Source organism: Ilyonectria robusta (genome assembly GCF_021365365.1).
Source record: "Ilyonectria robusta strain PMI_751 chromosome Unknown BGZ61scaffold_8, whole genome shotgun sequence".
NCBI lineage: Eukaryota > Fungi > Ascomycota > Sordariomycetes > Hypocreales > Nectriaceae > Ilyonectria > Ilyonectria robusta.
The window spans coordinates 122,377-147,201 of NW_025764442.1; the positions used below are offsets into that span (position 1 = coordinate 122,377).

The 24,825-nt window shown below is 49.7% G+C and overlaps 10 protein-coding genes across 10 annotated transcripts; 6 read left to right on the top strand and 4 right to left on the bottom strand.

Moving 5' to 3' along the window:
• Positions 1–1,847: 1,847 nt before the first annotated feature.
• On the top strand, positions 1,848–4,040 carry BGZ61DRAFT_516912 (uncharacterized protein; the record flags this gene model as incomplete). Its single annotated transcript, XM_046252309.1, has 5 exons — positions 1,848–1,964; positions 2,020–2,203; positions 2,264–3,349; positions 3,402–3,876; positions 3,931–4,040. The coding sequence occupies exons 1-5, from the start codon at positions 1,927–1,929 to the stop codon at positions 4,038–4,040; spliced, it is 1,893 nt and encodes a 630-aa protein (XP_046105095.1). The 5' UTR covers positions 1,848–1,926.
• A 1,196-nt stretch (positions 4,041–5,236) lies between these two features.
• BGZ61DRAFT_350676 (uncharacterized protein) lies at positions 5,237–5,732 on the top strand (the record flags this gene model as incomplete). Its single annotated transcript, XM_046240256.1, has 2 exons — positions 5,237–5,425; positions 5,490–5,732. 2 exons carry the CDS (start codon positions 5,237–5,239, stop codon positions 5,730–5,732), a joined length of 432 nt encoding a protein of 143 aa, XP_046105096.1.
• Positions 5,733–5,826: 94 nt separating this feature from the next.
• On the bottom strand, positions 5,827–7,846 carry BGZ61DRAFT_531416 (POT family protein; the record flags this gene model as incomplete). Its single annotated transcript, XM_046253701.1, has 9 exons — positions 5,827–6,049; positions 6,104–6,350; positions 6,399–6,555; positions 6,609–6,858; positions 6,909–7,007; positions 7,059–7,350; positions 7,400–7,527; positions 7,583–7,638; positions 7,691–7,846. The coding sequence occupies 9 exons, from the start codon at positions 7,844–7,846 to the stop codon at positions 5,827–5,829; spliced, it is 1,608 nt and encodes a 535-aa protein (XP_046105097.1).
• A 496-nt stretch (positions 7,847–8,342) lies between these two features.
• Positions 8,343–9,664, top strand: BGZ61DRAFT_493172 (Alpha/Beta hydrolase protein; the record flags this gene model as incomplete). The annotated part of the gene is made up of 5 exons (XM_046250614.1): positions 8,343–8,583; positions 8,633–8,758; positions 8,813–8,967; positions 9,022–9,319; positions 9,375–9,664. The coding sequence occupies 5 exons, from the start codon at positions 8,343–8,345 to the stop codon at positions 9,662–9,664; spliced, it is 1,110 nt and encodes a 369-aa protein (XP_046105098.1).
• A 736-nt stretch (positions 9,665–10,400) lies between these two features.
• Positions 10,401–11,665, top strand: BGZ61DRAFT_531418 (uncharacterized protein; the record flags this gene model as incomplete). The annotated part of the gene is made up of 5 exons (XM_046253702.1): positions 10,401–10,429; positions 10,478–10,597; positions 10,650–10,848; positions 10,902–11,305; positions 11,356–11,665. 5 exons carry the CDS (start codon positions 10,401–10,403, stop codon positions 11,663–11,665), a joined length of 1,062 nt encoding a protein of 353 aa, XP_046105099.1.
• Positions 11,666–11,769: 104 nt separating this feature from the next.
• Positions 11,770–13,819, bottom strand: BGZ61DRAFT_531419 (fungal-specific transcription factor domain-containing protein; the record flags this gene model as incomplete). The annotated part of the gene is made up of 2 exons (XM_046253703.1): positions 11,770–12,370; positions 12,426–13,819. 2 exons carry the CDS (start codon positions 13,817–13,819, stop codon positions 11,770–11,772), a joined length of 1,995 nt encoding a protein of 664 aa, XP_046105100.1.
• A 2,603-nt stretch (positions 13,820–16,422) lies between these two features.
• Positions 16,423–18,429, top strand: BGZ61DRAFT_350035 (uncharacterized protein; the record flags this gene model as incomplete). Its single annotated transcript, XM_046240196.1, has 1 exon — positions 16,423–18,429. One exon carries the CDS (start codon positions 16,423–16,425, stop codon positions 18,427–18,429), a length of 2,007 nt encoding a protein of 668 aa, XP_046105101.1.
• Positions 18,430–19,072: 643 nt separating this feature from the next.
• On the bottom strand, positions 19,073–20,218 carry BGZ61DRAFT_218253 (thiamine pyrophosphokinase-related protein-like protein). Its single transcript, XM_046238067.1, has one exon. It carries the CDS (start codon positions 20,126–20,128, stop codon positions 19,199–19,201), a length of 930 nt encoding a protein of 309 aa, XP_046105102.1. The 5' UTR covers positions 20,129–20,218; the 3' UTR covers positions 19,073–19,198.
• A 647-nt stretch (positions 20,219–20,865) lies between these two features.
• BGZ61DRAFT_418331 (Alpha/Beta hydrolase protein) lies at positions 20,866–22,456 on the top strand (the record flags this gene model as incomplete). Its single annotated transcript, XM_046243434.1, has 4 exons — positions 20,866–21,028; positions 21,098–21,209; positions 21,268–21,523; positions 21,576–22,456. 4 exons carry the CDS (start codon positions 20,866–20,868, stop codon positions 22,281–22,283), a joined length of 1,239 nt encoding a protein of 412 aa, XP_046105103.1. The 3' UTR covers positions 22,284–22,456.
• Positions 22,457–23,143: 687 nt separating this feature from the next.
• Positions 23,144–24,668, bottom strand: BGZ61DRAFT_350077 (major facilitator superfamily domain-containing protein; the record flags this gene model as incomplete). The annotated part of the gene is made up of 2 exons (XM_046240201.1): positions 23,144–23,656; positions 23,715–24,668. 2 exons carry the CDS (start codon positions 24,666–24,668, stop codon positions 23,144–23,146), a joined length of 1,467 nt encoding a protein of 488 aa, XP_046105104.1.
• Between the last annotated feature and the right edge of the window lie 157 nt (positions 24,669–24,825).

Consider the following 24,825-nt stretch of genomic DNA (forward strand, 5'->3'; position numbering starts at 1 on the left):
TGGCAGGTTACAAAGTTGACTACCTGATCACCTGCCCGTGACTTTAATACTCTAGTTCATCTTTTGTGCTGAAATCTAGGATATGATCAGTACATTGCTTTTACCACATCACAGGGCTTGCAGCTCGATCTGAGTCACCGAGCAGGCTTGTCAATCCGGTGTACTACAGAAGCCGGGCCTGTAGATTAGTGCGCTGTTGATACACAAGTAGTATGGGTGTCGGGGTTACGGGACTGGTTTTCAGAAATAAAATTATTTCTTGAAATCAACGTCCTAATTTAGTACTGCGAGGAAGAACATGGAGTATAACGGGCTAGCTTTAACTGACGTTTTCCCAAACTGTGCGAGCCCGGATGAAAGCGCATCAGTCAAAAGCGGATGATTAGGATGACTCCCGTTGTGCCATGCAGGGAATTATTTCAGCTGAGAGGAGCCACTATGTGCGGCATATCACACCGCCGGAGCAAGCACGCGAAACTGCGTTCTCAAGATGGCTAGGCACCTCTAGGATATATGGCGGGGCCGAGCTATGTTCAGCGCGTAAGAGCCTGCAGGGTGAGCCAATAGATTTGTGATATCCGAAGAGCGCATTTGTGAGCCAATATGCAGACAGGGAGACGCGGAGATGGCAAACTAGTCGGACTCAACTGAAGAACGAATCATCTTGCTGCAAAGACCAAGACCGCTTGCGAGACCGGTGAAAGTCCACCTTTGCAGGTGCTACTGAAAGCGCCTCACCGGCCACAGCATTGGATAGATCCTGACCGCCTTCCAAGACTAAGGTACTATGTGGCCGCTTTTGAGGCCCCTCTAGTGCCGGAAGCTACGGAATTATATTGGGGGTCGGATGAGCGATTAATATCACCTTTTTAGGAAACTGTGGCTTAGTAGACTTTTCTCTGTCTCTTCTCAGCCATTTATTATTTCACTGGGCGTAGGATAGGAAACCGGATCACCGGGATCATGCGCTTCTTGGGCGGGAAAAGATACGATGCGCGTGTACTAGACGGCTAGGAGACGGCTGATGGTAGAAGTAGACAGCACTCACACATTCTGTACTACGGGCAGTTTGAGTATGCAAATGACGCTATTCCTCAGCGAAGAAGGAGCCTGCATCTTACGGCCATCAACCCCTCATCTCTCCCAATACGGATAGATCAGCGAAGGTGCTTCAATACTTTAATGCTAAAGACCTGTAATGTAACGTGGGCGCCGCCGTTTTCAGGTCGACTAAGGCGAGGTGAAGTGACGGCTTGACACCAGCGACGCTCGTGATGCAACAGCCACCCAATTTCAACCAACCAATCGAGGAGGCATACGAAGATCTCATGGGGAAAAGCTGACACCTGCAGAGAGCTGATTCTCGTAACCGGGAAATGGCTGAGACCCCCTGGAGCTGCAGAAATTGGGGTTATTGATTGACTCGCAGCACAGCTGCTATGTCGGCCGCCCACGCTAACTTCATTCATTTTAAACGCTCTGACATGCAGACGGAACGACCCTGATCTACGCCATTCATTGCCATAGCTGGCTTTCGAGAAATGCCATCTCAGAGCTGAATCTCCACCTTCGGACAAGGACGAGCTCTGCCGTCGTATGACAATTGCAGTAGCCGTACAGACGGACATGGGAATATGACGAATCCCGAGATCGCCACCATAACAACCGCCAAATCGAGAATGATTGCATCATCGACAAACGGAGAGCAAAAGGCGCATGAGCGTGATGCCGACGAGTGGCTAGGACTCGACGTAGTTTGAGAGGGCTCCCTACCATAGCCATGAATATAAATATGAGACTATCCCATAGATAAATTGTCAGAACAGACCTCCAGATCAATCATATTCACACTCTTAAGGAGAAAAGAAACAACAACTGCATCAAGTCAGACTCCTAAGTGAAGCGCTTTCGGAATCTCAATTCAGGATGCCTTCTCACCGCCGAAACCAGAAGACCGAGGCTATGTATGTCCTGGAAGATCACTTACCATTTTCACGAGCCGCTGCTGACGCGTAAAAGGACCGTAATCCCACCTGAACGTCAGGTTGGGATCATCACCTTCGAATGTTCTCTTCCCACGGATGAACCGGCTTTGACCCGCATCCAGGACCCCTTGCCGTTTTCCACAACCATCAGCAAGAATTTGGCTTTGGCAGCGGCTTTCATTGACCATGCTGGCCATCTCGCCCAGGAGTACGGCTCTGTAAGTGAATTACACATGGCTCCTATCCAATTGGAAGATTCGTTACTGATCTCTATCTAGGGCTACGAGCTTCTGGAAAAGAGGCTGCACGCGGCAATTGACACGATTGGAAATGATGCCATCGAGTTGACCCTTCTCCGTGAGCAACTCCGTGAGCAGACCACGGCACTCGAACTTCTTGAGGTCACCGCGTCTGGTCAAGAGAAGGCAAATCAAGACTTCGAGGACAGAATGGCCGAAAATCGCGCCGCTTCACTCAAGGCGGAAAAGGAACTTGCCCGCAAGCTCCGCATTACTGAAAAGGCTCTCCACAAGTCGCAGGCGTCTGAAAACCGCCTCAAGGAGAAGCTCGGCAGGAGAGTGCTCGAGGAACACGAAGCCTGGGTCCGTGAGAGGGAACACGACAAGGAGGACCACGAGTCTATCGACGCAGCGCATGATGCGCTTGATCAAGCGCTCCAAGAGAAGGCGTCCCTGCAGGCTGAGCTGGACAGCAAGAGCGAGCAACTCACTTCGGTCTCCCATGAGCTCGAGACTGCTCAGGAACGCTTGAGCGTTTGCAAGCATAATTGCGAAGAGAAGGACGCCGAAATCTCGACTCTTACGGATCAGCTTGCCTCTGCAAACCGGGCTAATACTGCGCTCTACGCAAGTGTCGAAGACCTCAATGCTCAATTGACGACCAAGGACCAGGAGATCTCTGACATCAACCAGAGTCTTGCCGACAAGGCGACGGAGCTCGCTGAGGTAAACGAGAGTATCGTTGCTAAGGATGGTACCATCACCACCCTTGAGGCTGCGTTGGCGAACGTGAAAGACGAGCGAGACCAGAAGATCCAGCTCCTCGAAGATGTCCAAAAGTCTGCCGAAGAAACCCAGTCAGCACTCCAGGCCAAGATCGAAGAGTTGAGTGCCCATGACCTTGAGGATCACCAGCGGATGGAAGCTGCGGAAGAAGCCAAGAGAATTTCCGAGGAGTCTATCAAGGAGCTTCAAGATAGAGTAGATGCAGCCAGAGCTCAGGATGAGGAGGCGCACAGGAAGCTGGAGGCCGAGGAGGAGGCCAAGAGGGCGACGGAGGCCGAACTGGAGAGAGTGAGGCTGCAGCTGGAGGAAGCTAAGAAGCCAAAGCTTCCTAACAAAGTGGTACGTCATTGTGTGAAATCTGTGTGACTTACTGGTGGCTAATTCTTTCTAGACTCTTGCGAACCCGCTCCCAATTGTTGGTAGCCTTTCTGGCGCTTCGGACGATTTTGACGACATCTTTTATCCTCTCGAGGCCCCATTCCCTGTCACCATCTACGGCCACTCCTCCACGCAAGTCTTTGTCTCCATCAACGGCGTCTTCAGCCTCGACCGTGGAGATGCCATCTTCCGTTACGAGGCCCTGCCTTGCCGAAACAGAAACCTCCCCGAGTACAGCCTGTTCCCCTTTTGGTGTGATCTCTTCATCTACAAGGGTACGCCCCAGGGTATCTACTACGAAGCAGCTGGTGAAGCCCCGTCCAGGACTTTCTGCGTCGAGTGGTATGTCTCGCGTTACCAGGACAAGGACCAGTATTACCACTTCAACATGCTCCTAGAGGAAGCGAGACCCAATGTGGTCACGTACAAGTTCTACGAGGCTTTGGATAGAGGTGGTGCTTGCACTATTGGAGCACAAGGTCCTGATAGTAAGTCCCAGAGGTCTTCTCACTCACGATGTGATGGCTAACATTGTTGTTCAGGTGCGCAAATGTTTTCCTACAACGAAGCCAAGGCACTTCCAGGGGTTCAGGTGGTGATTGACACCGCCTCTGGTTCGCTGACGGAGAGCACATTCCCAATCCAGGAATAAGAAGACCTATTCAGAACATACGCATCAGTTCCACTTCTGTTTACAGTGAGTGAAGCTAATGTGTACAATATTGTCTGGACTGGGAGTGGTTGGAGTGGTTGTTGAATTACCTGCAATAACGCCGACCTAAAGTCAATCATTTTTACAAACTCATTTCCTAGTGTACTTGAATGGAGGGTATTCCCAACGTAATTCTAGTTCGAAAATTTCACTGTGGCTCGTATGAAATGCTACATCGATCGACTGTTACGAATCTCATTGGGAAACATGTTTACAAAGTCGCCTTGGAAATACTTCTTAAATAGCAATAAAAGTCACTCCAATGCAGAGCAAAATAAATGAATATTAACTGCTTGGGCCCTAGTTACGTCTTAGTGTCGGGTGAACACCGCAGAAGACGAGGGATTGTGCGATCTCCATTGATCTCTAGACCAGCCGCGTTCCGAGCAGATGTTCACAACGCTAGTATTCTTAGTAGGGTATCTGTTCACGAAATTCATGAGGGGCATGGTAAAAATTTCCACTCGTTTCGATGGGTATCGGCCCGATCTTGAGAAGAAAGAACCACCAATTACTAGTTTTCGACTAGCTATAGCTCGCCAACACGCTTGGACAATCGCTTCAAGAATACTTTTCTCAGACCTAGGGTAGACGTACACTCAAATCGAAACAACCCAGAATCATGTGGAGGACTTGATCTGGCGATTGGCATCGGTGGTGTAGCGAGATCTTAATCGTGCATACATGCAAGTCACGGAATGAGGGCGGGCGGGGCATTTAGTGATCCGATGTACCCGAGAATGGATACCTGGGGCGATTTCTAGCGCCTCTGATTCGATTTGATTGAAGATATGAGTGACAATCAGACAACTGGACACGGCGTGGCCTGTCACGCAAGCGAAATACACACCGCTCTGGTCTCGTTGTCCCCGCCTCCTTGAAATGTGACCCTATTGAGACTAGTGCTGTTACGTGGTTTTCTAAGCACGAATCAGTTCGATTGTATCGGGGACGTCTTGATGCTACTGGTGAGAGTGGAGTCCTCCGCTGTGCTACGATGGTATGATGACGTATATATGCCTCAACAAACCGTGTTTGCGCGATCAACGAGATCGCACTCCTCCATATCTCCTCTCGCCAAGCCATCTCCAACCGTACCCATCGATCTTGAGAACACGGATAATCAATCATTCACAATGGTTTATACACTAGTCGTCAACCTCTACTCACGGCCCGAAGAGGAGTGTATCAACAACCTCAAGGCAAAACTCGCCGAGGCCAGTCGCGTCTACTCTCAGGATGAGGGAACCATTTCTTGGTTCGTCATGCAGGATCCCAAGGATCCACGGGCCTTCACTATTGTCGAACGCTACGAAAATGAGCTCGTTCGTATACTTCTCTCATTGCCGTTTTGACATAGATTTACTGACGTGGGATATGGCGGCTTAGAGCCAGAAAATTCATCTAGCAAACCCTTACTGGAAGACTTTTGATCCTTACGTTATTCCGCTGCTGGCGAGACAGATGGATCTGCGAAGATATAACGAACTGGACACGAAGGACCCCGTAGTAGCACCGGAGTACGACGCCGAGAAATATCCTGAGAGCGCACCTAATGAAAAATGGGGCGCTTATGTGGATGAGCATATTGAGAGTGCAAAGTCATATGTTTTGCCTGAGAGCTTGGAATAGGAAGAAATTTAGGGACGAGTTGTCGATACTAAATTCTCGATCATTTCCCTAATCACAAAGATCACAACCCTTTCCACCAGTGTTGATTTCCCATTCAATACTGTCCTTCGATGACAACCTCCTCACTCGAAGACCATCTTTTCCGCCCTCGAAAGAAGCAGGCATAAAATGCACATCCAGCAATAAATCCTGACACTCCTACCGCTCCATACATCCACACCAAGTACGGATCTTGTGAGACGGGACCAAGAGCAATGCAGATTGCAGCGGCGACAGCAATCGTCAGCCAAAACAGAGCTGAAATCACCGATCGGAGACTTTAGTTACTTTTGTTAGCTTGTGGTCTTTAGTACCAAGGGGTAGTGGCTTACTTCTTAGGCGCCTGTGTGAATGCCAACTCCAATCCGGTGATGATGACAAAGGCCTCTGAAAACGCCACGAGAATGTAGCTGGGTGCTTGGATCCAAACATGAATGCTGCTCGGAGGGGATTTGTAAATGTAATACTGAAGTACGCATGCGTAGATCATGGAGATGGACGCAAACATGAAGCCCATGAAGATTCTAGTCACAGGGTCGAAATCGATCTTATGCTTTCGGAGAAAAGGATACACAATGACTATGAGAAGTTTAGCTTTGAAGTTGGTAACTCTTGGGAAGAACTCACGATCCAGCAAGGGGATAAAAAGGCATAGAGCGATTGGGTCCAGATTCTGCAGGAGATCGTTTGGGGTCCCATGGAGAGCCATCTGTCCCGCCTGGGAGATGAGATTGTTCCACATCTGGTTCCAGCAGATGAAATAAAAAGGGAAAAACAGGAACATCTATATTTGGGTTAAATAATTTGGACTGGGAACGACACACCCAAGATGCTCACCTTGCAGCTTTTCAGCCCTCGCTGGACATCGCCAACGTACGCGTCCGTATATCTTTCCTGGCTGGCGATGGGATACCTTTCATCATGACCCCGTTCTCGCAGCACGGATGGCCGCGCGTTATCGAAACCGCGCTCCTTAATGGCAACGCTAGTTGTTCGGCAAGCATCGAGGATTGCCGATCCCATGGGCGGGACTTTGACGTATTTATTGCGTCCGAGGAGGAACACGCCGACAGAGAGGATGATGGCACTAAATTTCGGAGTTAGTAGTTGCATGGATTTGATAAGTGCGTGACATACATGAGTGGGATCAAGTATGCCAGCCAAAATGAGTGGTGCGCCTCGACGTTGACTGTGATCAATGGGGATAGAGCCCCGATATTGACGACCCAGTAGAACCTACAACTTTTGTCAGATAATATTCCCAACGAGTCTTCCCATCTCACTCACCACATAAAAAGTCTCTGAACGGTGAGTTCAGGGTCAACAATCACTTCCTCTCCAGACTTGAGCGTCTTCAATACGGGGTGGGAATTGGTATACTGCTCCGCGCAGAGAGGAGTAACATTGGCCTTGATGCCTCCGGTACCAAGGCCAATAGTGACCATGGCGGCGATTAATCCACCAAGGCCAGCGCCATTCGTGAAGGCTGCAGGGGTTGATGTTGAGACGAGAATAATGAGGCCTCCGATATAGACACCGCATGCACACAGGATAGCCTTGTACTTGCCGAGATATTGGTCTGGGAATATCAGTGTGCTAACCTATTTCTTGGTTCGGGTATATATTACCAGCGATGATAGCTCCAATGACGGTGGATGCATACGCCCAGAACTTGAAAAAGTTCCCCAGGGCGGTAGCCACAGCCTGTCCCTTGCCAAGAGCACCTGGGAGGTCGGATTCTGGATCATATGGGTTGCTGTCTTCGTCAGCTTCTGGGCTCCGCAGTGCGCCTCGTATCTGCAAGGGCTCACTTGATGTAGTTTTGCAGCGGGCCGGACAGTCCAAAGTAGGTAAATCTTTCCCCAAGCTGAGATCAAAGTTAGTAAGTTGTAGTCTGGCACGGGAGTAACGACTCGTACCTCGACAACAAGGATCAGGAGTGCAATCATTGGCAGCTTGTCCGGAACCCTCCGGAGACCCTGCCATTGTGGGGTATCATGATTCTTGTCTTGATCTGCAACACTGGCAGCATCACCGGTGTTGTTGGTGACAGTATTCTTAGTCTCGATATCCATGTTGGGCAGGTCTGGATACTAAGCAGTGCAATGTTAAAGCCCTCAACCAGGTGTCACTCGTCGTCCAGAGGTCGAATGAAGCTCCGTAAAAGACGTAAACCGCGAATAAAATACGAAGATGGCATGACTTGAAGCCCTCTTTAAAACACGGGGAAATGGAGACTTGCAGCTGTCGCCCCGGACCCGTTGCGCTGGGATGGCACGCGAGAGATAACGCGGGGTCTGGTGGCGTTGTTGATAGGCGTCGTTCCACGGGCTATCTCACGCGATATCTCACGCGATAGGAGTTGTGGATACAAAGATCGCCCGTCTCAACGCCGCCAATCGCCACCGACGCCGTCATCGCGACAGGGCCCGGCGCGGAACCAACCGCTTCAGGGTCCCCGGGCGAATGCCGACAACGATTGTCTTTATCTGGAAGCTCTCAAGACGTAGCTACTTGCCTCGTGGCGTATCAGGGCACACGAGTACACGATTTGCTCATCGCTCTTTAAAAATGGCTCTAAACACAACTTTGACGACTACCGTTACTAAAACATCGACACCAGCGGTAACAATACCACTGTCCAGCCCAGGCCGTTTACAAATCCATCCTCATCAGTACACTGGGCTTGATAAGGAATGGCGGGCTCTCTGGAACAATTACGGAGGCTCAATGGTGCGAGCTGATGAAGTTACCCTAGAGGAGTACAGAACCGACCCAGCCAAACACAGCTTCACGTACCCTACATGCCCAGGTAAAGTCGTCTAGATCTGTCCATAGCTTTATTCTAACCAAAGGTTTAGGCCCAGATGTGTTTCAAGTCGAAGACCGTCAAGTCTCAGTGTCGCAGCCGACTGGAGAAATAACAGTGAGAATCTACTCACCTGAGGGGCCGGGTCCGTTCCCAGTGCATCTCAATTTCCATGGTGGCAAGTCTTTCCATTGTCTATGACACTGCGGCGCTAGTATCTAATATCATTCAGGCGGTTGGGTGTTGGGAAGTCTCAAGTCCGAGGCAGCATGGTGTCGGCACATCTGCAACAAGTCCAACATCAAGGTCATTGATGTGGATTACCGGATGGGACCAGAGTTGAAGTTTCCAACTGCCATTTATGACTGCTGGGATGCAGTCAAATGGGTGGGATAAAATGGATTCTTCTAAACCCTCGCACGAAGCTGATAATAGATACAGGCTATTAACAACGCTGAAACGTTGAATATTGATGCCAAGAGTGTCTCCTTTGGTGGGCTCTCCGCTGGCGGTCAAATGTCTGCGGTCCTCGCACATTTTGCAAGGGATGAAAACGTGAATATTAAACTCCATATGATGGTGGTGCCAGCGACGGACATGCGCTACTGCAGCACGAAGATTAAGCAGCTGACATCGGAAAATTGCCCATACGAAAGCGCTCGACTCTTTGCAGACCTGCCCTGGGGCCCATTGGGGCGTGAGCAATGGTTCCTAAAGTACTGGCTTGGAGAAGATCCTGGTGCGTTGTTTTCTCTCTAAGAGCGACACGGATCCTTTGCTAACACGAATCGCAGATGAACAAGAACGAGCTCTGAACACCTGGATCCTAACCCCAGTTCTCGCCCCAAATATGAAGAACTTGCCTCCGGCGCACATAGTCACCGCCGAATTTGACCTGGAACGGGACGAAGGAGAATTTTATGGTCAAATGCTGAAGGACGGAGGAAACAGTGTGACGATGAAAAGATATCCTGGCGCACCGCACGCTTTCGCGCACTACAATCATCCGACAAGAGGACTGAAGTCGAGCTTCGAATTCATAGAGGACACTGCGAAGCTTCTTAGATATGTACACTATGATTGATATCATTATGCAAATAGGTGGAATCAATTTCTTTGAAACTCATGCGGAGGTGGCGTATCAATTCACGCTATATCATGGTGGGGTGGGTGAAGACGTTTTATTCGTAGGAAGCTTTGGGTAACCAAAGTGAGCAATCTACTGGGTACTTAGTATATGCGATATTTTAGGCATCTTTCTTGAACACGTAGAAAAGCAGTGATCCTAAATATAGCCTGATGGAGATGTTGACTCGGTTTGGGAGGCAAAGCTCATACGCAGAAGCCTGCCTACTACACGTGAATGGGTTGGAATGGGCGAGGACGTCCTTTCTGTCAAACAACAGTCACATAATTAGCGAGTCAGATTGAGAAAAACTCCACACGTATCAGGGTCTCGGTATCAGTCACCTTGTTTACTCGCAAGAATGAAAGATACGGGACCCAGAAAAAGCGCCGATCTCCCCACTGCTGTGACTTTGCCCGAATACAACTATGAAAGTGGGGAGACAAACGGAACGCCACCAATCAAAGTCAATGCCGAAGATCGCTCGCCGAGTCTGGCGTGAGAGCGTGTCACTCAGCATTCACCGCCAGCGGGAATTGCTTCTGGCGGCCGTCTCCGTTGCGCCTTGTGAGGTTTCAAAGTCGATTGATCTGATGTTGAGAAGATTTATCGACATTGAGGTCATATAAATTCCTATTGAGTTTCCCATTGCCAGCTTGAGTCTGTAGGCTATCATCGCGATCATTGATTGAAGATGGTGGCGGACAGCATCGTCATTGTCGGGTAAGTCTCGCACTTCGCAATGCCGACCCAGAGCTGACCGTTCCAAAGAGCCGGTATCATCGGCCTCGACGTCGCATTGGTGCTCTCTGAAAGAGGATACGGCAAGTACATCACCGTCATTGCCGAGCATATGCCCGGAGACACCTCCCCGGCGTACACGTCTCCATGGTAAGTCCCCGCGTCGCTCGTCTGTCCGCTCAACAATGCCGACATGTAACAGGGCCGGTTGTAATTTCTCTGCAATTTCGGGCACCGACGCTAATGCCCTGAGATGGGACCGCCACGGCTACACCCATTTGTGTAAGCTGGCATCGGAAAGCCCCGAGGAAACTTTCGTCCAGCGGACGCCATCCACTGAACTGTGGGATGAAAATGTCCCGCATGACAAGATTAAGGGTATGGCGGAGTATCTCGAGGATGTAAGACTGCTCCTGTTTCCGTTGATGTGACTCAATTGTGCTAACATGTAAAGTTTCGGGTGCTGTCTGCAAAAGAACTCCCCGAGGGTGTGAAGTTTGCCGTCTCTTTCACGACCCTCACAGTAAACGCACCGAGCCACATCGACTATTTGTACTGCAGGCTAAAGAACCAATATGGTGTGCGATTCGTGCGGCAGAAGCTCCCAAACATCCATTCCGCATTTGGTAGCCCAGCGACCAAGGTTGTGTTCAACTGCATTGGAAATGCCGCCAAGACGCTCCCTGGTGTCGAAGACCCCAAATGCTATCCAACTCGTGGCCAAGTACTGCTAACAAGAGCTCCTCACGTCAAGACAAATATTATGCGACATGGCAAGGACTATGAGACGTATGTGATCCCGCGGCCGGAGTCGAATGGGAATGTTATCCTCGGAGGGTACATGCAGAAGGGTGTTGGGTAAGTAATAGCCCCGACCTGATAAGAAATAGCACCTAACATGCATCCAGTGACAGTTCCACCTATTCGTATGAGACGCAGTCAATCTTGGATAGAACCAAGGAACTGAGCTCCGAGGTGCGACAGAAGGATCCCGAAGTCCTCGCAGCTTTCGCTGGGCTCCGGCCATCTCGCGAAGGTGGCGCGCGGATTGAAAGAGATGAAATATTGGTTGCTGGGGAGAAGAGAACAATTGTTCACAACTATGGCGCTGGTGGTACTGGGTTCCAGGCGGGTTACGGCATGGCTCTAGATGCTGTTCGGAGCATTGAAGATGTGTTGCGTGAGCTCCGGAATAATGAGCCTCGAGCACATCTCTGATGGCTCTGGGGCGAAAAGGAATATTAAAAGCTGGCATATTCAAGTGGCTTTTCAGCCTGGCCATTTAATTTGACTCAGAATCTGAACCTTGTAAATCCGTACTTTCAACTGCCCTGCGAAGCCCTGAGTGCATCCGCGACGTGTGGCTCCAGCTTCAGAACCTTGTCGACTCCGCGCCAGAATATGGAGTCGATCCGGAGCAGACCTAGGCGGAGCACCGGTAGAGAACTCGATTTGAGTCGCAGTTGTCTACGAGTTTGCTGCAAAATGTGGATCCACGATGTTGCTTCGTCGTAGGTTGGTGAGGATACAGCCATCAAGAGTTGAGTGAAACAAAGGGACGAAAATGCGGATTGGCACCACGGAGGCCAGAATCCATTGACGTCATCAGTCTTCAGGGTGCTTATGAAGCTGGAGAAATTGATGAGACAGTCCTTCATGCGCATTCGTAAGGTTTCTTTGGACTCATATGTTGATGAGTTGACAGGCGTAGTGCTGAGGAATGGTCGTATGGTGGAACGAAGAATCAGGAGAACAGTCTGGTGGTGACCTTGGCTAATAATAGTCCATAGCATCGAGGGTGGATTAGTTTGTGACAGCTGGGAATCGGCTCGGTGTTTAGGATCCAGGTCTTCCATGAGCTTGTTTGCGATGTCTAGTCCTGCTTGCGGATTGTCGGCTAGAGATTGTATAGTTCGTAGAGAACTAAAGACTTGTTAAAAACTGTAAGTTTCAGTTTTGCAACAACAGGAAGACTTACTAGAGACTTGAAAGCGCCGAGGCCAAGACGGAGGTCAACGACGAGAAATCGAGCATGTCAGCCCATTGTTCAGATGACAGGCCGGAACAGTGATCATCGCCCTCCCGCAATGATGTAACCAGCCAGTTTGCATCGTTTATATAAGGCGGCCTTCCCAGACTTGCGGCCAGCCATTTGTCGATTACGTATATGGCAAAAGAGAGCCTGCGCCTCTGGGAAATTTGACTTGAGGATATCTTCCAAGCAGACGGATCCAGGTGTAGTCCAATATTCACAGCGGCGGCCACAAGCGTCCCTAGCATGGACCATCGATACGATGCATCAGAGACGAGGGGGTTGGAGGATGGGCGGCCAACAACCAGGAGCAGAGTCTGAACTAGGGCGATATTCGGAGAGTGGAGGTCGGCGGCCAGTGCGGTATTAATGATGCGGGACAGCGGTTCATATGGGGGGGAATTGTAGGCCAAGTCTATGCAAAGCTGATCGTCGTACATGGCAAATGGAAATGTGATGCAGTAGACGGCTGCAAGGAGGTGGGAGGGCGTGGACGCAGGGTCCGGGAGCAGCTGAGTAGAAAATATGGGAAAATGCGGCGCAATAAACTTCTGGTACAGAGTAATCAGTCTCTTTCCCATAGCCCCGGATATTTCTTTCTCCAGCTCCGCCTTCAGTTGAGCGTCAGGGACGACATCATGGCCGGCCTCCTCCCTACTCCGCGCGAAGAGTACCGGTTGGGAAACGAGAAATTGAATGGGAATAGGGTCTTGGTGGACCGAATGGATAGCCAGCTGCTTGAATTTGAAGGTGCCGCGTTCGTCGGTTTGATACCTCCGCAGCAGATAAGGATCCATGTCGCCGGTGAGACCCAACGTCTCGGGGTTCAAGTTGCCGATCCCGTCCAGGAGGATGTCCGATGAGCCTGCCGGGAGCCAGGTGGGCGGGCTTTGGGAAGCTGGAGAAAAGTCGCCTGCGATGGAGACGTTTGGCGCGGGGCTGTGAGGTGTGCGGAACATGAACTGGTATTCGGAGCCGGCCATGTCGAGGTCGTCGAGAAACTGCATGTTCATCTCGGGGAACATAGTCGCATTTGGGGGGTCGGCAAGTGAAGATACATCATTGGCAGCTGGCACGCCAGGGAGAGAGCCGCCGATGCCGGGCTCTTCATCGACACCTTCGACACTACTGCCAGCCAAGTCATGATCATCCGTCGGAGACTCGGCGAGCGTCTCGCTGAGGTGCTTCTTGCGCGGGCGTGCGGCCTCGACAAAGGTGCATTCCTTGGCATGCAGCTGGCACGAGCGACATGGCGGCGCTCCCTCAATGCGACACGCGGTCTTGCGGGAGCGGCAGAAGTCACATGGTCGTTGTCGTTTGCTCATGTATTTGCGCATCATGACTGGAGGGATTTTGCGACTCGAGGCGCTGGTTTGGTTTGTTGCTGAGCATTGGCAGGCGATTTGAGCATGGAATATAGATGCATGTCACCTGAGGATAATGGTTCGTGGGGTCTCTCTTCTAGCGCTAGCTGTTGTTAGCGGCCGAGCCCACTGAAACTCGATAAGCCCCGGTGCGCCTGAATCGGAGAATTGGCCTATCCAAGCTGTGGAAATACCGTAAAATGGGCCCATTTAAAGTAATAATGATGAGGAGGTTATGGCTATCTCATCTAGTTATTACTATTTTTTAGATATATCGCTCTTACTTTGCCTGCGTGTATTGTGTGCTAGAAGCAATCAGGGGAATCTTGCCCTCGAACCTTCCGTGTATAGGTCCGCGTACAATCTCCGTCCTTCAAGCATTCGGTAAAAAGTGCCCTCGAATTGTTCAGATCCACCGTTAAATTTGACATGAGAAAGGTTACAGACATTCGGATATTCGGAATGAGCCGATTTGGAGAGGGTATTTGCGTATCTTCCTGTGTACTCTTCCCGGACGGCAACAACCCGCTTTCACATGTGGATCGTCAACTTTGCGCCGACTTCTCGGCCACCTCTTCAAGTGGCTTGTTCTGCGCCTAATTTAGGGTTTGGTGGGCGGAATGATCAGTCAAATTCTGCAGTAAGCTCAAACGTGCCTCCTTCGGCGGTGGTACTGGGGTTTTGAGTATTACATCTGATAAGGGGAACGACTTGGGGGTTCACGTCCAGTAGGGTGTTCCACGTCCAGTAAGGTGTTCCACTATCAGATAGTATGAGTCTTCTACCATCTGGGAACAGATAGAAACCGATGTTATCGATTGCTGCTGTAGCTGTGGCCCTGCCCAGTTGGTTCTCCATCGCAAGATGGTTAAGACCATGAAAAGTCTTCATGAGATCTCCATCGCCGAAGAATCTGTATTCTATTGTTCCCCGTAGAAGTTAGGCTTTGAGTATTCACTTTGGCAATTTCGCCCCTATCATATGGGTGAATCATGCACCGAAGACGGATTATGAATGGCCGTCAGGCGTCACTAATATCCCATCGTTTAACCCATGTTGAGGGCACCCCTTGCGTACTTCTTAGTTGATTAGAATAGATAACGCTTAGGGAGGTTGATAAATACTGGGGAATCTTAATTTATTTGAAGCTATTTGTCTTACTCCCCGATCACCGGGGTGCCCTTTAAAATTACTGTGCCTCCAGTGTTGCAATCTGCTGGCGGTTTGTAAGCCTGCCTCAACGTCAACACGGCAAACGCCTCTAAATCGCTCAATACTGGAACATGCAGTGTGGATCGCCGCTACCAGAAATGAAAGCGAGGCGCAGTGTAGAAGAATGCTCGTATAAGGTGCCAATACTGGTCGAGCTGAAGATCTGGGGTCCATCCTGTAACTTAAGTGCGTCAGACTTCTTCCCCTCTTTGGCGACTTTATCCATTTGCGGCCGACAGGTATACCCCGCTTTTGAGCCATGAATGCAGCCAAGCATCGTGACCGGAACTCGGCTTCTCGTCAGTCCCCCCTCTATGGTCTTGCCCATGGGGCATGCGAATGAAGATTGCCATTCCAAGGACCACCAAATCATACCGATCAATCCAGCACAGCCTCGCAGTAATAACCTCCTGATACAAGGTGGGCTCCATCACCGAGATCGTAAAAGCTTAGGCTCACAGGCGGTCCGTTCCTCGTTTGGTCCTAGTATACTTACAGGCAACGGAAATGGACGAATCGTGTGGGCAGTAACAGTGAGTTAAATTAGGATAAGCTAATGCACTTGACGGATGAAGCGGGCTACGTTGATCACAGGGCTGTGCATCGAACCCTCACCGGATGTTTGTGTTTCATAGGATTGGCCCACCAGCTCCTTCACATGGGTCATTAACCTGTTTGGGCGGCATGCAAGTGTCGACAGGGAACTGCGCCTCCGCCAACACAACCGTACGTGTCGAGATTCTCGTATTGGATCATCCTTCATTTTGTGGACAGGCCCGCCGTTTGCTCTCCTGATTCTTAGCGATGTCGAATTATCTCGACGTTTCAGGCCAGCGAAATGCTTCTTCTTGCCTGGTATTCATTCTGACGTGAAAAACCCGTCCGCAAAGCTCAACTCACAACACCAACATCGTCGCGACTTGCATCTACATTCGTTTTTGTTTTCTCGGCCGGTCTTATCTCTCGGAATTCTCATACTCCCGAAGCCAGCCAGATCACCTGACCTTTGGTTGAATCTATCGCCATTAAATCCCTAACCTTCCCCGCAACCTGTTGCTCGGCCTCGTTAATTACCGGATGAACTCCTTCTCATTGCAAGTCCTTTGCTCTCGATTGCCCTATCGACTGCTCATTGATTGCACTCGACCCGCTATCGTCGGATACCTGCTCTAGACCGCTTTAATTTCAGATTCTTACAATTTGCCTCTTGAATCTGGCCGACGGAAACGACCGATCGATTTGAACAAAGTGTTCGCCATACTGGACCACAAGAAATTTGGCATGCTTTGTCGGTGACAAACCTGTCGAGTCTGCCTTGGCCGAACAAAATCGCGCCCGTTGTCACTCATCATTGCAGCACCGCCAATATGAGGTTCTCGTTTGCCCCAGTACTCGCCATCCTCGGCTGCTTCGCTTCTATCCTCCCCTCCGTCACGGCCGAAAGGATCCTCGAATCGAATTCTCTGAACAGCTGCCAGGATGAGTCGGCCTTTTCCGCTAGCCTTTTCAACATGGTCATCACCCCGAACAACTCCATGGTCACCTGCAGAGTGGTCGCTACTGCTACAGTTCAAGGAAACATCAGTTTCGATATCCAACTGGATGCCTACGGCCTCCGAATCTTGAACAAAATTCTCGACCCTTGTGATACCGCCAACAAGTTGCCTGGCTTATGTCCCATGTCGCCTGGCAAATTCGACTCGCAATTTAATTTTGCGCTTGGCAGCGCCTTAGACGACCTACCAGGAATTACTTATGGCATTCCCGATCTGGATGCCAATGTCCGTGTCTTCGTTAACTTGACCGCTACGGGAGAGAGCGTCGCTTGTGTTGAAGCGGCCTTTTCAACCGGAAAAACCGTCGAGCAAGTAGCTGTCAAATGGGCCACGGCTGCGATTGCGGGACTCGGCCTCATTTCCGCCGCTCTCGTCTCTGCTCTCGGCCACAACAACAGCGCAGCGCACCTGGCTGTTAATGCCATGTCTCTGTTCGGCTATTTTCAAAGTCAGGCTATTATTGGTCTCACGGGTGTTCACATGCCTCCCATCGTGCAGGCGTGGACCCAAAACTTCCAGTGGTCTATGGGTATCATTGGAGTTGGGTGGATGCAAGATATCTTCACTTGGTATCAGCACTCCACCGGGGGTGATCCCGCAACTCTCTTCAGCTCTCTCTCTATGGTTTCAGTCCAAGTTGCGAAGCGTTCCCTCGACTACATGCCCGAATCCGCCACGCACATGATCCGCCGTGGCATGTCGTCCATATCCAAAAGATCAAACACCAAGCAGGAAAATGGCGCTTACCTTGTGTATGGGATCCAGCGTGTCGCGTACCGCGCTGGGATTGAGACCACCAACGTCTTTCTCACCGGCCTCGTTTTCTTCTACTTCTCCGTCGTCTTCACCGTCATTATAGTTGCTCTTTTAAAGGCCATCTGTGAGCTATGTGTTAGGCAGAGATGGTTGAAGAGCGATCGATTCCTTGAGTTTCGAAGCGGTTGGCTCATCACTCTCAAGGGAATTCTCTTCCGATTGACCCTCATTGCCTTCCCTCAAATCACGATTCTTTGCTTGTGGGAGTTCACCCAGGTCGACTCGCCTGCCTTGGTCGTCCTTGCTGTGGTCTTTTTCTTCGGCATGCTCTTTACACTTGGCTGGGCCACTTTTCAGGTGATGCGTCTGGCGCGCGTGCACCGCAACCCGGCATACGCTTTATTCTCAGACTCCAAGATACTGAACCGATTGGGCTTCCTCTACGTTCAGTTCCGCGCCTCTGGCTACTACTTCATTATTCCCATTCTCGGCTATACCCTTATTAAAGGAATGTTCATCGCATTTGGCCAACACAAGGGCGTCGTTCAAGCTATTGGTCTTATCATCATCGAAGCCGGCGCTTTAATCGCCTTTAGTGTTCTCCGTCCCTGGATGGATAAAAGCACGAATTCATTCAACATTGCGATACAAGTTCTCAACTTCCTGAACGCCATCTTCCTGCTTATCTTTACCAATGTGTTTGGAGCTCCAGGCATGGTGGCCGCAATCACCGGGATTGTTCTCTTCGTCGCCAATGCCGCTTTCTCTCTGATTCTCTTAATTATGGTCATCACTTCGAACACCCTGGTATTATGGCGAAAGAATCCGGATTCTCGCTATCGTTTCATGGCCGACGATCGTACATCGTTCATGAAGTCCCAGACTCAGCTTGATAACAACGAACTGGATGCCCTTGCTGCCACAGCTCGTGGCGACAAGGCCAATGACTTGCCGCACATGCATTCCAAGGAAGATATAGATTCGATAGGCTCAACCTCTATCAGCCACCAGAACAACTCCGAAGATAGTCGCAGCACTCCGCGAATACCTACCAAGGCCTAGGTAGAAACTAGCCATTTTAACGGAAGTGCCTAAGGCTATAGACTCGACGATGTTGAGGAATGGAAAGGAACTGGGCGTGTTCTAAAGTCCACGAACGATCCTAGCGGACTTTGAGGGACGAGTTGGGGCTTAGGGAGAGATCTTCTACTCATTATCTTCTTTATTTCAAACCAAAGACTGCAGACACCATCTCCTTTATAATTTCATAAAGAGGTGGTATGTAGTCTCATATAGTCTTTACAGGTAGGACCTACAGTAAGGACTAACTTAGGGGTGTGGGCGTTTTTTTTTTTGGATTACAAATTTGCTTTCGCGTTTGCCCACCGCCGTATTTGGCGTACTTTACTGAGTTTGGGGCACTCTATGGATTCGGAACACTAAATTTCATGTACATATTGTATCACACCTAGCCCTCTTATGACGAAAAGATAACCGATGAATTCTCGTTTACTTACAGAATACTTTTTCGCCATCTCTCGCTTCTAAATAGCTGGAACTGCTCGCTGCTGCAGCGTACGAACAACAAAATGAAAGTCTTTGCCTCTCTTTCGTTCATGCTGGGCTCTTCTTTCATCATTGTGGTAACCTTAGTAGTTGGTTCAAGTTGACCTTGATCTAAAAATGCCGGGATATACACTGCAAATATCTTAAAACTGGAAATTCTCATACTTCAACTCTACGCCACATTCTAGTTGCTAGCAGAGGAACTAGATCGGCCTAGATAAAACTACCTAGAACATCAGCAAGCATCTTTCTCCTCAAGTCTGTCCTATCTCAAGGGAAACTCCAATCGTCTATGTAATCGCCACACGATCTCTAGGTAGTCCTTCTCATTCTCGCTTGACAAAATTCCATGACGAACAAAAAAGTCGAGCATGACGATGGCACAATTAGGCTTAAACTCTCTCTTGGCTAAGGCCTCCATAATCTCATCCAATTTCCAGAGGCGAAAGTCCTCTACCTCCCCATCGTTCGGCTGGCATATGACCACTGGTGGGAGTGGTAGATCGAACACATACTGACACTCTGGCTGCAAGAGGCCAACCTCGCCGCCAGATCGGTGGTCACGAACGTAGAAGTTAGTGACAGTGCCGGCTGCTTTTGCATGCCGACGCACCAATTCCGACGGCAATGAAGCCTCCTCTCCACATTCGCGAACCAGAGTCTCAAATGGTGTATCTCCTGAGGCAATGCCACCGGCCGCTGAACTATCCAGCATCCCCCCAAACGTCTGATTTGAACGAGCTCGCCGCGGTATCCAGATCTTCAACTGCTGCCCTGGTTCAAGTGGCGGAACGTATGCCACAGCATGTACGCCATATGTAACGACGCCAAATAATGGGCAAGCGCAACGCTCAATGTGTAGGACTACCTCTCGGTGAGGACCAAATATTGGGAACGTCTCGTCGCGCCAACTCTGAAGGATCGAGAAAGACCCTTTCTCGCGCATTGCCAATAGGCTCTGTTTGATTACTGCACTCCGATCGTCGACATTTTGACCACCTTCTAGCAAGATAGTTTGCTGCGTGTCGTCCACTTGCCAGCCTGGAAGACAGCTGAGAACTTGCGATACCGACGGCAGAACATAGCCAAGCGTGGCATTGATTCCAGCCAATTTGAAGGAATAGATGACTCGATCAGCGTCCCTTTGGTAAGGAAAGCCATCGGCGTCGTTGATAAGGTCGAGATTGGAAGCCATAGTGAAAGTTGCAGTGGAAAGGTGATGCTGAACGCGACACGTGGCAGAGATTCAGTACGAGGTCATGAGCTCAACTGAGGCCATTTCTCCTGCTCCACATTTTCTCGCCCAACAACACAGCTTTGATCAGTGTGCGACAGCCGAGTTTACCTGGCGTGTCAAATTCACACCTGGGTGAAGCGGAATAACAAGCGGATGTTGCTCCGCGGTTTCCGCGGCTCCGGCGCCGCGGTGCTCCGGCTAATTGGGCGACCTGGATACCGGGTGACTTCACGAGCACCAGCTCAGATGAAAGTCAGAGGGGTATTCCCTATTATAGCAATATGTGATTAAGTAGAAATACTGTCCATTTTAACGATTTGTCTTAGGCCTTAAAGGAATTTTCTACATCCGATTTGTCTACGGAGTACAGAAGGGACAAAGTCTTAGTCAGAGCCTCGGAGGAGGGAATATCCCTGAAGGCCATAGATAAGCAGTTGAGGCAACGAGGCGGAAAGGTGCACAGGCGCAGAAGTAAAGTGGCGCAGAGGCTCGAGTGAGAATCTTGATGTGGGTGTAAGAATAATAAATCAGCCTGTCTTAGGCACCTGCGCCACTCGGCTACGCTGTCACCGTCACAGCCTTAAATCACCATCAACACTTGTTCTTGCAGCCAACTTCACCATTAACTCTTTATTTCAAGCACTTACTATTCATTAACCCATATTGAAATGTCACTGGAGCGCAAATGGCGTCATATGAAGTCTCGGTTATCACGGGAGATCCCGAAGGCTTCAAAAACAATCGCCACCGAGTCAAATTCTCACACACCGGCCAGCAACAATTCGCAGGCCAGTGCCGAAGCCATTGTAGAGCTGACCGCTGGACTAGATTTTGTGTTTGAAGATCCGGGCTCTGAAGGTACTGAAATGCCACACTTATTCCCATAAATGGAGTCTCGCGTGCTAATGAGGAATACTTGATTTGTAGTTGACCATGATCATGGTGACATCAACGACTCGCATTTGGAGCGGTTACTAGATCAGGCGGGCAAGTACTGCAACTCGAAGGTGGACGATGATGCAGGAGAGGAGTGGTCGTGGTAAGTTTTATTACTGGAGACTCCATACAACCTATATGTCCTGACGATTTCCGACCAGTCCCTTAGATGCGTCTAACCTTATTTATGCCGCTTGCTGCTGCTTATCAGATGTATACGAGACAGTGCATACACACACGTCGCAGTTTGAGCAAGTCATGGTCGGCAAACCATCTCTCCTGGGCACCAAAAAAGCCATCGCCATCTGGAAAAGTCCAAAAGATAGGGCGCTTATTGTGGCTGTCAGAGGGACAGCCTCCAAGGTGGATCATATGGTGAATCTAAGCCATACAGCAGGCAATTCTCCATCTCTCATGGTACGATCAATTGCGCCGATCGTGTTCACAAGCACCCAGCTGACTTCAATAGAGCTTTAAAAATGAGGGTCCGACTGTGAGGGTTCACAGTGGCTACCTCACATGTGCCACCGCCCTGATCCCAGATCTGGAAAAAGAAATCAGTCGCCTGAGAGAAGCCGATGATTCCATCCAAAATGTTGTCTTCACCGGCCATTCTGCTGGTGGTGCTGTTGCTTCACTCCTTTTTGTTCACTTCGCGAACCAGCCAGGGACATTTCAGTCTCTCAAGCTGTCTCTTGTCACCTTTGGATCCCCTCCGGTCACCGCCGACGACATCACACCGCTAGTGAAGAAGCTGCCGCAAGTTGGGATGGTGTTATCTTTTGTGAACGAGCTTGATATGGTTACCCGCGCGGATGACGCGTACATCCACTCCGTCCTCAACCTTTATCGGGCTCGCTTCAACTTACCACCCGTTGCCCGAGTAGCTAGCCAGGTGTCTACCGAGCCCGCGCCAGCCCCCGGTATCGATGTCGAATGGCCTTTGCCCCCTCCAAGCTTTTATCCAGTTGGTGACATCTTGCTCCTGAGGAAAAACTTCCCCACCCTAGCACCCCATCTGACGGGACTGTTCAAAGAACCACCGGGGTGTGTGAAGCTCTCATCATCAGAGTTCGGCAGGCTTCTTTTCTGCGACATTAGCGTCCATAAGCGTAAGCATTACGTGGAACGCGTGAAGAGACTTGTGGAGGCATCTAGAACCAATCCCCAGGTCTAGTTTCTCGTTAGTAAGGTGAATGTGTTATTGGGCACTAGAGCAGAGTGATGCACAGGTCTACAAGAAATCACGGGAATTTGCATAGCCATGAGAGGCTTTTTTTATGCTTTAATGGTACTTTGACTCGGGAATTTGAAGTTAGGATAGCACAAATAGTAGTTCACTCATCCAAGTTGCTGTTGGAGACCCTGTAGCTTTTCTGATGGATAAGACGGCTAGTTTTGTGTGGCTCTGATCTATATATAGATATTGGAAGAGCAAACGGCTTGTAAATACAGCGGCCAGGCTTGGTATTGTCACATCCAACTAAAGGGATAAACGAATTTAAAGAGGAGGTAAAAAAATCGGTATAATACCCAAGGCATGTTGCTTTTTAATACGAAAGATGATGTGTGAGGGAGGGAAAGGGTCAGGGCTCGGCTTCTTGAGCCAACTACTTATATATTCAGACGGGTTTTAACCTTTTCAAGTTAAAAAGCTTGATATTTGGTCATCGTGGTAGTATTGGGTAGGAAATGCTTGAATTGTGGATAAAACTGTGTGTTTTTGACCTTGTGCCGGCAACTTGCGCACCTTGAGGGAGCAGAAAGAAGTTAGATTAGCATGATACTAAAGTAGTAAAATATTTGAAACACCTAAATACTAAATTTTGAGTTTAGATATAAATGATCGAATCACTGACACTGAACTTGTCTTTCCGCAACCACTAGTTGCTGTTAGACCACAACTACGACCCAAGTAGAATGGCCGGGGAAGATCAGATATCATAAATATGGAATTCTAAGCCTCATTACAGCTACTCTATCACAATCACAACTCTCAAGCTAAATATACTAGTCGTGGTGGTGCTCGGGCACATATTAATCTCTAGTTTCTCCATCTGCCTCAGCTTCCACCTCCACTTCTTTCTGCAGCCGGATGAATGATAGAGCAAGTGCACCAGATGCAAAAAGACCCGCTACTAGAAGAAAAGGTATACCAGTCCATTCTCTTCCCTGTTTTAGCGCCCAACCGAAGGATGTTGCTAGTAACGGGCCAGCGACGAGACCACCAACCGATTGCATCAGGCCCATAGCTGAGTACAGAGTTCCTGTCTGATCCGCATGCACGAATGCAGTTGCAAGACTACGTGCCGCAGGGGAGAATCCTGAACCCAGAGCAAAAAGTACCACGCCCAGTGCGACTAATTCCACAATAGGCGCCATGGAGATGACCAGAGATCCGATGGTGAGTAGCCAGACAGAGGCGCGACTGATGACTAGGTCTCTTGCTGATATGCTAAGCCCACGCTTGGCAAGAAGTACGTTCACTGCAGGAAGAAATAGCAGGAGTATTAAGTTGACAGAGCCTCTTAAGGCAACAACAAAGCTCGCCTAAGAAGTGGTTTAGTCAGGCAAGAGCAAGTAAGATCATGGTTATGGAAGGGCATACCTTTGCATAAGACCAATTAAATCGTTGTCGAATATATTGGACTAGAAAACCAGTAGACTGGCGCCCCAAAGACGCGACAAAAAATGCCAGCATGATAGCTATGATGTTTGCCTTTGCCAGGGGTCGAAGCCTAGACAGAAGAGCTTGCAACCTTTTAGAGCCCAATGTCTTGCTATCTGCAGTTCTTGGAGAAGCACGCTGTTCATTTCCAGTAACAGATGGAGGTCGTTGAACTCCTTCGGACGAGTCTGCTTTGTTCAATGTCTCGGGAAGAAGCAGAAGCGCAATACCGCCGACAACGGTAGCCAAGACTGTCGAGAGAATGTACGGTATCCATGGGTTTTTAGACATGAGCAAAGCGCCCAGAGGTGTAGCTACCACATCGCCAACAAGGATGCACGCGGAAAACAAGAAAAAGGTATTCGCTCGCTCATGCGCGGGGACGACATCAGCAATCATAAGAAAGATCATTGAGGATGCAACAATCTCACCGCCGCCAGCGAACCTGGTAATCGACGTCAGCCATATGAGGCGAGGCGCGAAGATATCGGACCGCCATAAAATGATCTTTGCGAGGATATCTTGAGTGATCAGGGCCATCATGGATAATGCAAGTATGGCTCGGCGACCGTAGGTATCGGCCAAAACACCATAAGGTATGGAGACCAATAGTCCTGGAATAAGATTGAAGGTATTCAACAGCTGGGTGATGGTCGCGAGCTCAGCTTGAATAGGACCGGCAGTGCAGTCAAGACTAGCCTCGGTTGGATGAGAGTTGTAGTAGCGACGACAAATGATGCCTTCGAGGATGTTGGTCTGCGGCGTTTCGGTGAGAACACCTGCAAAGTCGACGAGAATGACGAGCGTAAAGGCTACTGCGACGACGTATTCCTTCTTTGCCTTGGAGGCATTGGCGCCCAACAATGGTGTAGACTCTGACGTATAATTCGTCATTTTGAAGGAAGAACGATCAACTGACAAATCGCGTAACTGCGACAGTCAACGCAAGTGTGGCTGCCTGTCTTGGACTGCGTAGCTTGGCAATCGTGGGAAAATTCGCTTCTTCCGGTGACAAAACAGGAGAAGGCGACGCTTTGAGCCTTAAAGATGC